At 39.9% G+C, this 15,558-nt stretch overlaps 1 protein-coding gene and 1 non-coding gene across 2 annotated transcripts in view; both read left to right on the top strand.

Moving 5' to 3' along the window:
* Window positions 1–15,558, top strand: part of LOC108102607 — a 40,093-nt gene that overhangs the window by 19,830 nt on the left and 4,705 nt on the right. The window contains 1 exon segment of the mRNA XM_017207711.2: window positions 14,661–15,518. Coding sequence (XP_017063200.2) covers window positions 14,678–15,518 — 841 coding nt within the window. The 5' untranslated portion in view covers window positions 14,661–14,677.
* Trnaw-cca lies at window positions 4,575–4,646 on the top strand. Its single transcript has one exon. It is a non-coding gene; the product is annotated as a tRNA-Trp (tRNA).

The following is a 15,558-nucleotide window of genomic DNA, read 5'->3' as shown; positions in this document are numbered from 1 at the left end:
ACCATTAGTAAAATTTATATATGCCTGAATATTAACTCATTCAGAGAAGTACTTTCGAGTGCTTTCACACCTCTTCAAAAGCAGGTGCTAAATACTTGCGTTACTCGATATTTTTGTAGTGCCACAGCTGCTGACCAATTTAACACCCAGTTAAACTGCCAATGAAAATCCCTTTCTGTGCGCACACACAGTTTTTATCAAATTGGCACGACCCCAAGGAGTGACCCCTGCCCCAGTCGTAGCTGACCACCTCCACATCAATTTTTACACGTGCTGTCAATCAGTAGCAGCCCCACCTCAGTTCGCGCGTAACCTCAACCACCCCCTCCCCACCCCCTCTCTGACCACGCCTAGCGCCCTTTGACCTCCACCTCCAGTGGAAACCCTGCTGTCAGCGAGCTTTTCGCTCAGATTTTGTTTGCTGTGAGCGTTGGGTCTGAGGTCCGATCCCAGTGCCAGGTTAACTCCCAATGCCAGTGGCCACAATCTGCTAGGGTAATAGTGATTTTTCAGGGTATATAAGATGGTGTCCGAATCTGAAAGTTTTTCTAGTCATTTCAGAATGTATTTCAATGTTATTTTTATAGATATACAAAGTAGCTTAATAAACTTCTAAACTTACATAATTGTTTTGATTTATCATTTAAAAGTTTTTTTATTTGTATTTATTTTGATCACAGGGTATTTCCTCTTCGTGCTGTATACCTTAACTAAGTTTTGCCCCTTTTGCTTGTTGCCACGCACCAGCAACGTGCCAATTAATCATATTAATTTGTTGCCATTCGCTTGTAAATTTCTCGTATCGATTTTCGGCAGCCGCCGCTGCTGAAATGAGTCCCAAAAATTTATGCAAATTTATGCTGGCTAGGATCCGACGAGTCCTTGGGCCTCGGCTTTACACACACACACCCATACATACACACACAAAAATGGGATCCGCAGCCCGCAGCCGACTGAGCAAACATAATTGTAACTATTTTATGGCCAACTCGCCAAAAATTATGTTAAGCGGCATGGGGCAGTAAAAACAGGCAGGGCAACAACCAAATAACCAAACAAAACCAACAAAATAACAACATCATCATTAACATCAGCGGCAGGAAAAGGAATAACAACAACAGCAACACACAATGGTGGCGTTTTAAAAATCTAATTAGCTGCTTCAATGGCGAAATTTAATTAAATAAGTTTGTGTGCAACTGCCGTCGATGCTGTAAAGTTAATTAAAAAAGAACTGTTGACACATCCACACATGCAGGATGTGGTGTAAGCCAGTGGCAAGAGAAGGATGAAAATCGTTGAGAAAAGCACCTTGGGAAATATTCTTGGCACTTAACCAAGTTAAGGAAAAGTTCTTAACTTTCCGATGGGCAAAGTTAGAGGAGTGCTTGGATTGGGGTTGTAAATTGATTTGGATTATCAAAGGCAAATTGGCTAGAAAGCTATGATTTATTTATCCACGAGTGGGTAGACATTTTAACATCAATAAACTACTCAGCTATCCAGCACACCTTCTCCTGTCACCATGGCAATTATTTCTATGCGGATATTTATAGACAACCATATCTTATCTGTGTGGATGACAAAGTTCTTCGAACATAAATGGGTCCCAGTGCTGTTAATCATATTTTATTGACTCACTAAATCAAAGTACAGGCAAAGAGCAACTTTTGTGGGCAATTCATAAGTGTTTGGGGATTAAAATAGCTTCACTTTCAGTTTAATTATCTATTTTGAATAAGAAGTAGTTAGTTACCTTAAACTTAGTAGATTAAGTACCTTAAAACCTGCTGTGGTGACAAATCTCTATCCCATACTTACTTTCTTTGTTCTTTAAGTCATTTGACTAAACACCTTCATATCCATTTCCCCTTCTTTCCTGCCAAGATCATTGCACTGCCATTAAATCAGACATTTGCATATGAGATGACTAACCGGAAGCTAACTAAATTGTAACTTCATTTAAGTCTCCTTACTAAGAGTGACTCTACACAAATGTTCCCTGGTTCGTTGCCCATCCACATTACCCTATTTGTTTGTTTTTGTGTCACGCTCTAGCCAAGATCCTTGTGACTCTGGGGCTCAGGGTTTTTGGGTGGTGAATGTTGTTGGGCAGGACAAAGCTACTTGCGTTGTCCTTAAACGAATTAAGTAGAGCTTATGCTGGAACTCCCAACAGTAACTACTTAACTGAGAAAAAAAAAAACTCGGGCGGCCATTAACTCTCGGATTTTATGAGAGCTTTTTAGTCAGTGTGTGTGTTTGTGAGTTTTCGTATTTTTTGCTTGATTCCTGCTCCTGTTCGTCCTGTTTTGTGTCTCTCTTTGTACTGCTGCTCACTTATTAATGAGTGCTCTCCTACTTCTACACCCACTGTTACTTCTCGTTTTACTCAATGTACTCGTTGTACTCACCACATTTGCACATTGTGCCAGGATGGCTTGCTCCTGCTCCTGTTCCCGCTCCACGTGGAGCTGCCAGGATGCCTACGCAGTTATCTGAGCGCCTGGCTGGCAATTCCGTGCGCTTCTCACATACAAACAACCAGGATGCGGAGAGGCACACACAAATGGCATACTCACACCAACACACACACACGGATACACAGTGCAGTACACAATTACAGACAGCGCTGTGAAAGGACGAGCTGGGAAAGTTTGCGGCTGAAATGAGAAAAAATCGGAAAGAACGAGCTGAGATAGCAAAGTCGAAGTAGGGAATATCCTTTTAAAATTAAAAAGTATCATAAACGGTTATAGTATTAACTAATTTTTACAATTGTTAACAAATTTTAAATTTATTTTCATTCACTTTTCGTAAAAATTGATTTAAATTTACCTTCAAAAGTTTAAATGAAGATAAAACTAAAATAAACAAAACACATTTGTTCTTTTTTCTTAAAAGAAAAATTTTCATTCTAGCAGTTTTAAATTAGAAATAAATAAAATCTTTAAAAATGCAAATGATTTTCTTGTTTAAAATGAAGACCAAATAGGACTACCTTAACCAGGGTGTTCTGAAACTGACTAAAAAAATAGAAGGCCGAGCGAGTATCTCGCTTTTTATTTAGTTTCAGTTTTCGCCAGGTCCTTTTTGCGGCTCATTTTCCACAGAAAATTTTCAAATGTGCAACTGTTGAGTATTTATTAGTGTGCCCCATAAGCATGAATGGTTGTGTGTGGGTGTGTGTGTGTGTGTTAGCAGGGCTGGTCAGGGGTCGAGGGTCATGAGGAGTCTTTTACGTTTGGCTCGTGTGGCTCCCTTGGGGTTTTGCGCTTGAATACAATTATAGCGAATGTATTCAAGTGCGCAGTGGAAAGTTCGGGGCAAACTAATCAAGAACCTATAAATAGGCGCCCATGTTCCCATGAATTCAGGTGTTTTCTGGTATTTCATGGATACAGCCATTGAACTTGGGTGCCCGTGTGCCAGCCCCTGGAGATCTCAATCAGCTTTCGTGTTAGTATGCTTATTCATGGTGATTTGGCTAACACAACAAACTTTAGTTAGCTCACCTCTAGCCTAAGCAAACATAAATATAATAGCATTCACATGTTTCGTTATTAAGGAAATTAATATTTAAATTGCAATTTGTTAGAGTAAGGCAGTAGTTTGGTTTAATTAATGAGTTGCTGTATTAAGCAAAGATGCAATCTATTAATCACATTTCTTACTGAAATAAAGCTATTTGTTTCATATAAATTCCGGTATTTGGGCAACTTATTTTGATATACGAGTATATATAGTTGGTGACTAATGGCTTTAATAGTGACAACCTTTGACATTTATGTATAGATTTCGGAAAATGTAAGGTTCTTTGTAAAAGGTTGGACTTTTGTTACACATTCATTGACTTCACTGTAGTGAAGTGAAGTGATGGTCAATCCATTAGAAATCTGGCCAATTGATAATTGTTTGCTAATGCTTTTTTCATACTCAAAACGAGTTGCCAGAGATCTAACTGCAGTTCGCATTTCTGCCAAACCAGTTTTTTATTTTGCCGATCCTAAGTGGGTTAAACTTAACCAAGCTGATAATTCTGCTGCAGCAATGCCGGCTGCGCTGTCGACGTCATGGCTTATCTAATCAAAGCTAAACGCGATTAAATATATATTTATGATTATATGATTAGAATTAAGTATTGTTTAAATAAGAAATATTTTATAATTACAATTATTTTTAAAACATCATTTTGACATTTCTTTAAATATAATTTATAAATATATTAATAATTAATAGTTTAAATATTATTATTATAAATAACCTAGTTTTAGTAAATGAGTAAACATAGTGCTTTCATATGGTTCAAGTTCTTTCACGGTTTTATGATAGCTAAAGGCAAACTAATTTAAACAGATAATCTAATTCGAGGGCGGGCGGTAATTGGAAGGCGGTAAAAGTGAATGGACAGACTGACGTCGATGGAAATAACAACAACAACAACAACAACAACAACAATGGCAATTGTGGCAGCGGAAAAGTCGTGGGCATTATATGGTGGGGTATTATTTTTAGGCACACGAATATCAGCAAAACAACATTATAGCTGCGTTTCGGGTAGCGTTTTTCACGTGGACTCCGTGGCGCAACGGTAGCGCGTCCGACTCCAGATCGGAAGGTTGCGTGTTCAAATCACGTCGGGGTCAAGCTTGGGGACTTTTTTTGATTGTATTTTTTTTTTTTATTATATAAAAATTATTATTAATATAAGTTCTGCAAAAGTATACAAAGGGATAACAAAGTAATAAGAAAGGCATGTTAATAAAGAAATGATAAGGAATTTTTATCTTTAATTTTATTTACGTCATGGCCAAGGGTCTAGATATGAAAGGTGAAAGTGAAAGATATCCTTCTCCATAACGAAAGCGTTTTAAGGAATTTATTTCCTTTACATTAGGCATATTTTTGGAACTTGCTTTCATTTACTTCTACACCTTGTAGTCAGTCACAGCTTGCTAACGAATAAATCAAATCAATGTCACCAATTACTCATCTATTTACAACTCACTGAACCGAAATGATCCTCCAGGTCCTTTGAGGCCCTGAATCTGTTAAGAGACCTTTTCATTTGATTTGCAAATAAATCTTTTCAATTCGCTTAAGTGACGCTTTTCAAAAGCTAAATAAGTCGATTCGCCCTTGCTTAGAGTCGTTTTGTTTTTTGTCAATTAAGCAGCGAAAAGTCAAAGCAAAAATCACTTAAAGTATTCAATTACAAAATGTAAAACAACGCAGAACGAAATAAAAGAGATGAAACTGCTGGGAAAAATAGGGGAAAATGCTGGGAAAATGGGAAAATCATGGCGGAGGGAGGTCGTCGGAAAACCAACAAAGCGAATGGAAAAGTGAAATGAAATAAAACTGCGGGACTATGAAATGAAAGCCAGTGGCAGACAGGGAAGGAAATAGTATGGGAGGGGGTGGTTGGGGAGTGCAGCGTTAGCAGAAATGACTACAACAACAGGTGGCTCCCGCATATGTTGCAGTTTCGCTGTCACCGTCCGCTAGGTGGCGTCTGCTGGCATTTACCTCCCTCAATTTATTTCGCCTGTCACTGTTTTTCCCTCCTCCTCATTCACATTTTTGTCCTTGTGGATGGGCGTTGGCGTTGGCGTTGGCGTGGGCGTGGCCTGGTGCCTTTGGCCTTAGAATAAATATACACTTCCACCCCTCATCTCCCCCTCTCACCAACGTTTATACAAATAATTGTTTTTTGGCCAGCCAGCCACACAGCCACCCAGCCACCCAAGCTCACTGCACTTTTTTGCAAATAAAGCCAAAGTTGTTGCCGCAGTTTAATCTTTTTTCGTCGTCGTGATTTCAACAGCTGCAGGCTGGCGGATGCAGCTGCTCCAGGAGCGCGGGGCTAATGCAAACAGGTCAGGTGAATGGCATACAGTGGGGATATACAGCTGAGCTGGTGGATCCTTGAAAGCTGTTATTTAAAGTTGGTCATTGGTTGGCAATATAGATAGAAGGTGGAATAGAAATAGGTCTTTCTATTTTTGTTTAAATTAGTTAATCAGGCTGTTCATATCCTAAACTTAAATTGTAACTGAAAAGTCTGAAGTTTGTAATGCCTTTTTAAAGATATCTGGAAATTGTTTTATATAAACATTATTTATTGTGCAGAAGTGTAAATCAATTTAAGATAAGTTAATATATTGAAAGTGACCATTAAATATTATGAAACGCCAAAATATATCTCTTTTTTATCTGACCCATTGTGCGCAGAGGAACAGGCAGTTGTTAACTCTGATTTAATGGCCACATTGCAGTGCCTGCAACTACCTGCTGCTGTGTGTATGTGTGTGTGCGTTCTCAACCGTACTTAACTGCCCTCTTTCCTCAACCCCCTTTAACCTCTTCAGTCCCTCTAACCCTCTCCTCAACCCTTTCGTATCTGTCGGGTTGGCCGTGCTCAACAGAAGTGGCTACGTGCTGTGTTTGCGGCGCTCGAGATCCATCCGGATACCTGATGCAGTCTGCTACACTGACCAAAAACTATTATCAACAAATATTTTAACAATATTTACAGATATTATTTTCAAAGTTTTGAATAAAATATGAAGCTTAGAAGTTTTCATATTTATCATAAAAATCTTTGTACTATTATTTAGTTTTTAAAATGTAATAGTTTTGGTTTTTCTGTGTATGATGCTCGGCAGCTACGTGATGCGGTCCTTGTTGTGGGCTTTTAATGGGTTAATGGCGCCAGCTGCTGACCCTTCCTCTATGCTCCTGGCAAAATTGCAGTTTGGAGTGGCGAGAGCCATTGGCATTATGATAAATACACTTTTGGGTGGCCACTGCAACTTTGGGTGGGCGAATGGACTTCTAAATTACTTGGTGGACCAAAGTTTTTGGACGCGTCCTGTGCCTGGTGTCCTGGCCCCTGGCTATTGAATCAAAGCACATTTCCGGACAGCAATTTGCTCAATTGTGGCAAAAGTTTGCCGTCGTTTGCATAAAATGCTCCTTGCTTGCTAGTTTGCGAATCGCTGCTGTTGGCTGGAGGACAAAAAGTTGCAGGACCACAGAAAAATGTGTGTGAGCTGCCTGCTGCAGACAATGTGCAATCTGTGCCAGGCACATGTCACCAGCAAACACAAGCACAGAGCCAGGCACGTACTCTGTACAGTGTACACTGTACAATGACACCCCCGCAAAAGCACACAGACACACAAGGACAAAGACAAGGCGCAACAATAAGGCAAGCTAAGGATAATGGAGATGAAGCTGCAAGAAGACAGCACGGAGAGAAAAGTCTAACATTCATGCAAACATTCAAAATTCATTAAAAATTTAAATTAACTAAAATCAATAATATTTTCCAATTAACTTTATAATACAACCAAATGAAATAGAAAATATTGAAAATTATAAAAAACAAACACCTCTAAAAATAAGAAAGTAATGATTTTCTCTCTGTGACCCTCTGAGACACTCTTTACTTCAGAAAAGGTTGAGGACAGTGGTTGTTCGGCGCTGTGGGCGGTAGGCGTGGCAGGCAACAACTTTAATGGTGTCAGTAATTGTTAACTCAAGCGACGTTTATTTCCTGTGCATGTGTACGTTTCTGCTGCATACTTTGCGGCGCTTTCATTATACTTCTTTGCTTGGCACTTTAACGCCGCTGTAAAGGATACAGATAGTACATATGCGAACAAAACAAACAGGAAGCACAAGTCAAGTGTCAGCCCACAGGAAAAGAGCCAGAGCAGTGACACAGTCACCCTTAATATCATTTGTTGTGGTGGAATATGGTGAAGTGAATTACGTATACGCCATGTGTTGGTCATAGTGGTCGCAAAATGAAGTGTGGCCCGCAAAGCATTTAATTGACACTTGACTCCACTGACACAAATGCCACATCATACGACCGATGCTGCCATGCCAGCTGACCCGAAACCCCGCCAGCATTTGTCAATCTTCGTGTCAAAATTAAATGTCCGCTGCGGAATGGAATGCTGGGAATGTTGCTGTTGGTGATGCTGATGCTGATGTTGAATGCCGCCAACAGGATAACAACAGTCGTTATAAATTTGTCTAGACGTCATTGTCCACTCACATGACAGGCCACACTGTCCCCAACCCGCTGGCACAAAAGTCAGTCCTTGGACAGTCCAGTGACATGGCTCTTTGTACGGCGGTCAGCGAGGGAGGCAAGCCATTTGTCCGGCTGCCACATAAAAATTGTTTTAAATTAGTTGTTAATTTAACTACTTTGCCAGCTTTTGGCCATAGTCAGCTGGCAAAGCGTTTGGCCATAGACGACACTTAATGGCTCTTTTTATGGGGTCACCAGGGAGGTTGGCTAGGCACTTGGATAATCATTGACACTAAATGGGAAAGCTGTTTTATGGTCTTAGTTCAAATAAAACAAATTGCAATTTGAATTTAGTTTCGTTTTAATCTAAAATCTAAATGGATTTAAAGCATAGAAAACTTGGTCGTTTTCTATTATTTTTAGATTTATTTTAATTTCTTAGATAGTAGAAAATAATGCCAAAGTCAAATGAATTAATTTGGTTGAGTTAACACATCCGTGTTAAATAAATGTAATTAAATGTGGAAATTTCTCATCTTCTCATCCTTCTCAGACAACAATTCTTTCTCATAATTCCCACTGATTCCATTACCAATGACTTTTGACTGCAAATTGACTTCATTTGCCGAAATGAATTTGATTTATGGACAGGACACAAGCACACACATTTACCCGCATTATCTGTGGTCTTCCGAGTGATTAAGCAATAAATATACAAGTTGACAGTAAATTATTAACGTGGCAAATGGCAAAGTGGATGGGGCAAATGGTAGCAGCTTAGGGAAACCCAACTCGACCTGGAGTCATCTTCGTTTGGTTATCGTTGCCTTTCCCTGTTCGGGACATCTTTTGGCTAGGCCAGGCACGTAATCCTGGTAAATATTTGAGCAAATATTAAAAGTAGAACAAATTCAAAACGTGACACATTTAGAGGGAAAAGCAATCGAGTTTTCCTTCCTTTTACAGCATGGCTGGTGATTCCCCATCTTTTTTGTGGGTGCCAAAAATGGTCTTTAAGTGCATAATTTGTGCTCGAATGAGTGGCAATAACCGGAATGCAATCCAAAAGTCATTTGTAAGCGACACATAAGCCCGTGGGTGGGGTCAGGAATTCAGGGTCTGTTCTGTGTCTGGTCCTGAGTTGGGATCATAAACGTAAAACGCTTAGCACTAAAGACAAAGGCAACACACATACAACCATACACTACATATATATTTATTAGGGCAAGAAGGCGAGGGGGCGTAGCAGGGGCAGGCGCAGGAGCAACAATGCCGCCAAATGAAACAGCAAACAACAACAAAAAAAGAGCAGGCACGAGACTGGGAAAAAAACATGGCCATAACAATAAAAGCACAACAATAAGCAGTAACAACGAGGACAACGTCGCACGGTTCTACGGCATGAGGTAACACACATACAGGCACAGACACGATACCAGTGCTGACATTAAAAAAAAAAGCCACATCAAACATTTAAAACACCTGAAGGAGCTGGGCAATCGGCAGCTGAATGTTGGGCAAAATTGGAATTCAATAACCAGGAAATATTTTATTAAACGTTCCTTCCTTTTGTTCCATTAGCTTTTATATTTTACTTTTTTCAATAGATTTTTAAAGTAATTATAACAAAACGTCTTTATTAATATTGCTTTATAATTTAAAAGTGAGTTAAGTTAGTCTTTAATATTGTAAGTAGGCTTTTCCTTTAAGTAAAGTAAGCTAACTCAAAATGTTTAATTTCCTTAAACCTAAATGTTGAACTACTTGACTAGTATTTTTATGTAATCTCCCTAACTAAATTTGTTTAAATAATTCTAATATTTTGTCGGTTAAATAGCCAAGCTGCCAGAGCCAAGGGAGACACGAACACAGGGGCAGGATCAGGATAAAGAAGCGGATGTGAGAGGCAGGCTCGTGGCCATGGCGCTGGCAAGTGTAGCAGATTAACGGAATGTTTGTTAAATGGCGCACGGCTGTGTTTTTGAGAAGGGGCAGGGGGGAGTACGGGAAAACAGGACTACTTGGAGATAGAGATAAGAGGTGGCGGCGGGCAGGACTTTCAGCAGGCGCGGCTGTGGAATGCCGTAATTCTCATAATTTGGGCTGTCTGTATGGCATTGTGCGCTGCCTTTTGGAAAAGACAAAGCAGACACTAATAAGGCAGGCAGACTCGCTGAAAACCACTTTCTATTCTTCCTTTCACTATTTTAAAGCCTCCTCTCTCCGTTAAGCTTCTAAAATATTCAATTCCACAGCTTTGTCGACATTTTAGCTAATTAAAAAAAAAGAAGAAGAAAACCAAATGGAGGCCAAGTATAAGGACAGCAAATCGAATCGAAAAAAGGACACAAATTTTTGCCGTTGAGTATTTTCATTTGCCTAATGCTTCTTTAAGCCGCTTAGGTTGCTATATGTGGTCTTTTTTGTATATATGTAAGCGTGAATGTGCTCTTAAGTTGCTCAAGAGAGTGTGTTTGTGTGTGCGTGATGACAATGATGGATATTTAAGTAGGGACTCATTGGGTATTAAAAAATCAATGGATTGCAAACAATTTCATTAGTAAGTCAGCAATCGAACTGGAACCTAAAATGCTCTTTTTATTTATCGTTTAGCGGCATTTACTTAAAAGGAAATTCTTACTTTGAGTTTGTATATAAATAAATAAATACTAAAGATTCTTGAAATTATAATCAAGATAATTTGATTTAAGATTGCCAGATAGGTGCCACTTTGCTAGATCAAATTGAAATCCTTTTAAACTAAACTTATTTAACTGTCTCTCTGGAAATCATTGATTCTGTATTTGTGGCGAACGCCTCAATGCACATGAATGATTTCATTGTCGGTTGGCTGGAGGCAAAGTCAATTCGAGGTGCCCCAAAATCTGACAAAGGCATTCTTGTATGAGCTTATATATTTATCCGAAATTTCAATTGATTTGCCGTCAATTTCATTTGCTAAAGTAAAAATACGATAGTCCCAAAATAAGGCAGATATATTTTTATATACAACATGTACATATGTATATTGAGCAGACTTGCCCCGGGCATGATGAATTATTATTTCCACTCCTTTCACGCATTACGCATACGCACCGTGTACAATCAAATCCAAGTCGAGGCCGCCTGTCAGCATGTTTGTCCGTTGTCCGTCGTCCGTTGCTCGCTGTCCATTTGTCCATTTGTCCGCTGGCAAAACCACAATCATTCATCATGGTGCAACAACAAGGCGCAACAAGCAACACATTGTTCTTGTTGTAGCGATTGTTGTTGTTTGGTTAGCTTGAGCCCCCCACATTTTCCGCTCATTTTCCATCCAATCCCCGAAACCTATACCACCCTCGAAAACATCGCCCGCTTTGACATCGATATGGCGTTGATACACACGTTCATCGAGCGGACATTGTTAATGTATTCTACGTATATTGTTTGCCCTTTTTTTGGCCCACACACACACATAGAGACACCCCCGCAAGTATTTGAACTGAGCCAAAGGCAATTATCCTTGCCTAGCAAGAAGCAAACCCAATCCCCAAATGTGCTAATCCATCAATAGAACTCAACGGGAGTTTCAACAACGGGAGTTTGTCTTCTTTTGGGGTAGCAGAAATTGGTGAGCTGGCAGCATTTGTTCAAGTTCCATTGTATGGCAAACGGAAGCTGCAACTTATTACAAGTATTCAATAACTTTGTTTCCTCAACCAGGAAAAGTATTATCCTCCTGAGAGAATTTCTGTTTTGTTGGTGTACGTGCATTGAGATGTATTTTGAAAAATATATTTGTTAAGTAAACTATCTTAACTTCCTGAGATATAATCTTCCTGATATATAATAAGCCCCTTATCACCTTATCGTTGCCATAAGCCTGCTATCACTATAATACCAAATTGAAAAGATACCTAACTTCATTGCCATAAGTCCACATTAAAGCGTCTTATTAAGGAAACTTTTCATTTTGCATTCTAAGAAGTTCAGTGTGGAAAAGTAGACGAGACAAATTTCACAGCCATTAGTGGAATTCAAATATAATTGCCCGGCAAAAGAATCCGCCAACTGGGGGGCCATTAAAAATCACTCCAAACTGCTTAGACTGCAAATTGTGTTTTACATTTTTTTCCTCATTATTTGCACGGAAGTTGGACACGAATTATGGCCAATGTATAATAGCCATTAAAAGTTTCTTGTTTGCCCGACAAGTTCGTGGAGAGAAGAAAAAAAAAAGCAAGGGAAATGGAAAAATGGGCAATGGAAAATGGAAAACCGAAATAAGCCAAGGTAGAAGCTTGAGGTGGAATACGAGTGTTAGACCAAAACTTTTGCAATAATCATGTCGCTCCCTGACTGACTGCCGCTGTCCTTGGCAGGACAAAGCCTTGGCAGGACACACACACACACACACATACAGTTATGTAAAACAAAAATATAAAAAACCCGAGGAAAGGAAAGAACAACTCAGATAGAAAAATTCAGCAGAGCGAAGCTCCGCAATTGCGCGACTGTCAATACAAAAACGAACAATTAGATGGTGGCTTCAGCGGGGGCGGGGGGAAACCTGAGAGCAGGAGCAGTAGCATGAGCTGACCAACTAGCTGCCAATGACAATGGACAATGGCCAATGGCCACACACAACGGCAACAGGCTACAGTGTCCTTCTGAATTATTGAGCGTGCAACTTGTTGAAAATCCAAGGATACCGCCAAAAGGAGATGCTGCGGGCGAAGGCAATTTCTCGGACAATATAATTTATACCCACTGTGTTGTTACTGTGTCATTGTCTATGTATGTGTAGGTGTGGTTGTTACCTTAATTTACTCATTTCAACAAAATGTTAAAAATTTACCAAGTTATTCCCCCACGAGAATGTTGCCTAGAGAAGGGGTAGCTGTAGCTGGAAAACGAGCTAAAGCGCTGAAAACAATTAAAAAGTTTGAGGCACTGCCGAAGAATGCGCCAAGAAATGTGGATGGGTTTATGGCTTTTTAATGGGTTAAGGGAGTGTAGGGAGGAGGGAATAAAATTCCTAGAAGGAACGAAAAAAGGTGTTGAAGCGCGGTAGAGAGAAATCCGAGTATGTCCTTGGAAATCAATAAAACGTTGAGCATGCTTTGATTGCCATTTATTTTGTTGCATTTTCAATGTTCAATTTCCCGTCATCAATCAGTGAAATTTTCCCAATCAATTTCTGTGTTATAACAAGGGAACATGAAGTAGAAGGAAATAAAGTACAGAAGTTTTATCATCTCAGTTTAATTCGATCTCAAGAGCCCAAAATGTTCCACACTTTATTTTTAAAGTCATACCATACATTTTATGCAGCTATTTAGATCCCACACTTCCGCCACAAGTGGATATCCGTTAATTTCATTGGACCATTCGAAACAGCAGCTCACAGCTGGCCTGAATGGCAGTCACGTCGATATTGTATGGCCAATTTGTTCGTGACTAACACTTTCATGGGCAGTTAGCCAAGTCCAGTGAAGGAGCATAAAACTGACGGAGTTTGCTGTTCGCCAAATAAGCGGTGATGCGGTATGCACGCGGAGAGAATAAACCAGTGATGTATTGATGTTAAGACAAAGGAATTGTTTAAGAAGGATTCAGAGTTTTTTCAAATATTGTTTGATTATTTATTTATTTGATATAGAGTAATGTAATGAACAATCTACCAGACAATAAAAGAAGCTGTCTTTGGCTGGGAGGCCTTGCAAATATAGCGACTCGTAAAACTGCAGATCCGATCGTTCAGTCCAATGCCTTCCAAATTTAATTCATCGCAATGCTCATTGTTATTTAAATTATTTGGCTCTCCCTTTCGCCACAAATCCGATTTTACAGTTTGTCCATTCGAAAACCAAACATGTACATCCTGCTCAGCCAAGTCAGTGCCAGAGGTCCAATATGTCTTTATATTAGTCGTATACTTATCAGTAATGTATTTAGCTACCAGATTCAATTCCTCTAAGTTTTCAAATGCTACTAAATCCGCGTTCATTCGTCGACATGATTCGTAGGCAGTGTACCAATTAACCTGCTTACTGTCAATGAAATAATAATTTGATCCAATCTTCACGAACGGAGCTGTGCTTATTTTCAAGAATTCAGGAAGTTCTACAGGAGATACAAAAAGAATATAATAAAAAATTAAACAAATTTAAAATTAAGGTGCAATCCTACCATTAACAATATTCACACTAATATCGTAGGCCGCAGTTAGGGAAAGAATTCCCAAGAAAACACAAATTCCAGTAAACTGTACAAGCATTTTGACAAGACTATAAAAAATATTGTTAAATCCGCATCTTTTATAGTACCTTTGGAACAGCTAAATACAAGGGTGATAAGGGCGATAAGATAGCATTTCCAGATTAAAGTCAAAGGACTTAAGTTTTATCAGTAAGTTTATCAATTAGTTACATTTACAAGTACACTTATTACTGAGCTTTATTGAGCCCAAGAGCCACTTATATATATGTTTACAAGAATAAGAACAAGTCGTAATATTCTGAGAAAAGATAAAACTTATTAATTGCGCCTCTATTTTAATTTCAAATTTCAATTGCCTTAAACCATTTAATCAATTATTTCATTTTCTGATTAATTTTTCTTGCAGAAAATGTTTGAATAGAGATGGCCAAACTTTCACGACGTGCCTCGTCGTCTGCAGCAACGCCCACCACAGCAACAACAGCAACTACTGCAAGTACCGGAGTAACATCCGTCAATCCAAGTCATGCCACAGGCACAACGCAGCAACAAGAGGAGCAAATTCAACAGAATCAGGAGAAGTCTCTGCAGCAGCATCAGCAACAGCAACTGCTGCAACATCAACAACAGCAACGCATTGCCCGCCGTGCCGCCAGCAACAGCAACAGACCCCAAGCAGCGGCTCTCATTGATACGAGTCCTGATGTCCTACATGAGAATCCACCGCCATCACCGACACCGGCGGCGTTATCCAACCACAGCAGCGGCAATAACAATATTAACAACAGCTACCACAGCAACACTGCCACGCCCACAGCACCCGCCCACGCCCACGTTACGGCTACGCCCTATATGCCGCTTCTACCGCCGGGAGAGCGGAATCTGACGGACGCGGAAAATGCAGCGGAGCGGGCCAGGATTCGAGAGGAGTTCTTTGCCACCTATGACGTTATGACCGGCGTTAGGATCGCCGCCACATTGGGCGGTTTTTTTGGCCTTATGGTTTTCTTGATCGTTTGGAAAAGTCGAAGCAGCAGCAACGAGACATTGAAGGTTCTAAAGGATCCCAAAATGGCTGCAGTGGCAGCTGTTTGCATGCAGGAGGAAGAGGAGCGAGAGATCCACGATGCCATTGTAGCGACGGGGATGTCTATTTATCCGGATGAATATGATGCGATGGTCTACCGAAGGCAGCGAATGCTCTCGCTGGGTAATGTGAGTGCTCCTCCACTGCTGAATCGCGGCTATCGCTGTGGCTCTATGGGTAAGTCCTCCCAAGGAAGCTAAACTTACTCAAATAAGGT

This window comes from Drosophila eugracilis, unplaced genomic scaffold (assembly GCF_018153835.1).
Source record: "Drosophila eugracilis isolate 14026-0451.02 unplaced genomic scaffold, ASM1815383v1 contig_575, whole genome shotgun sequence".
NCBI lineage: Eukaryota > Metazoa > Arthropoda > Insecta > Diptera > Drosophilidae > Drosophila > Drosophila eugracilis.
The sequence above is the reverse complement of the archived record's forward strand: the minus strand, read 5'-3'. Positions and strand labels throughout refer to the sequence as shown.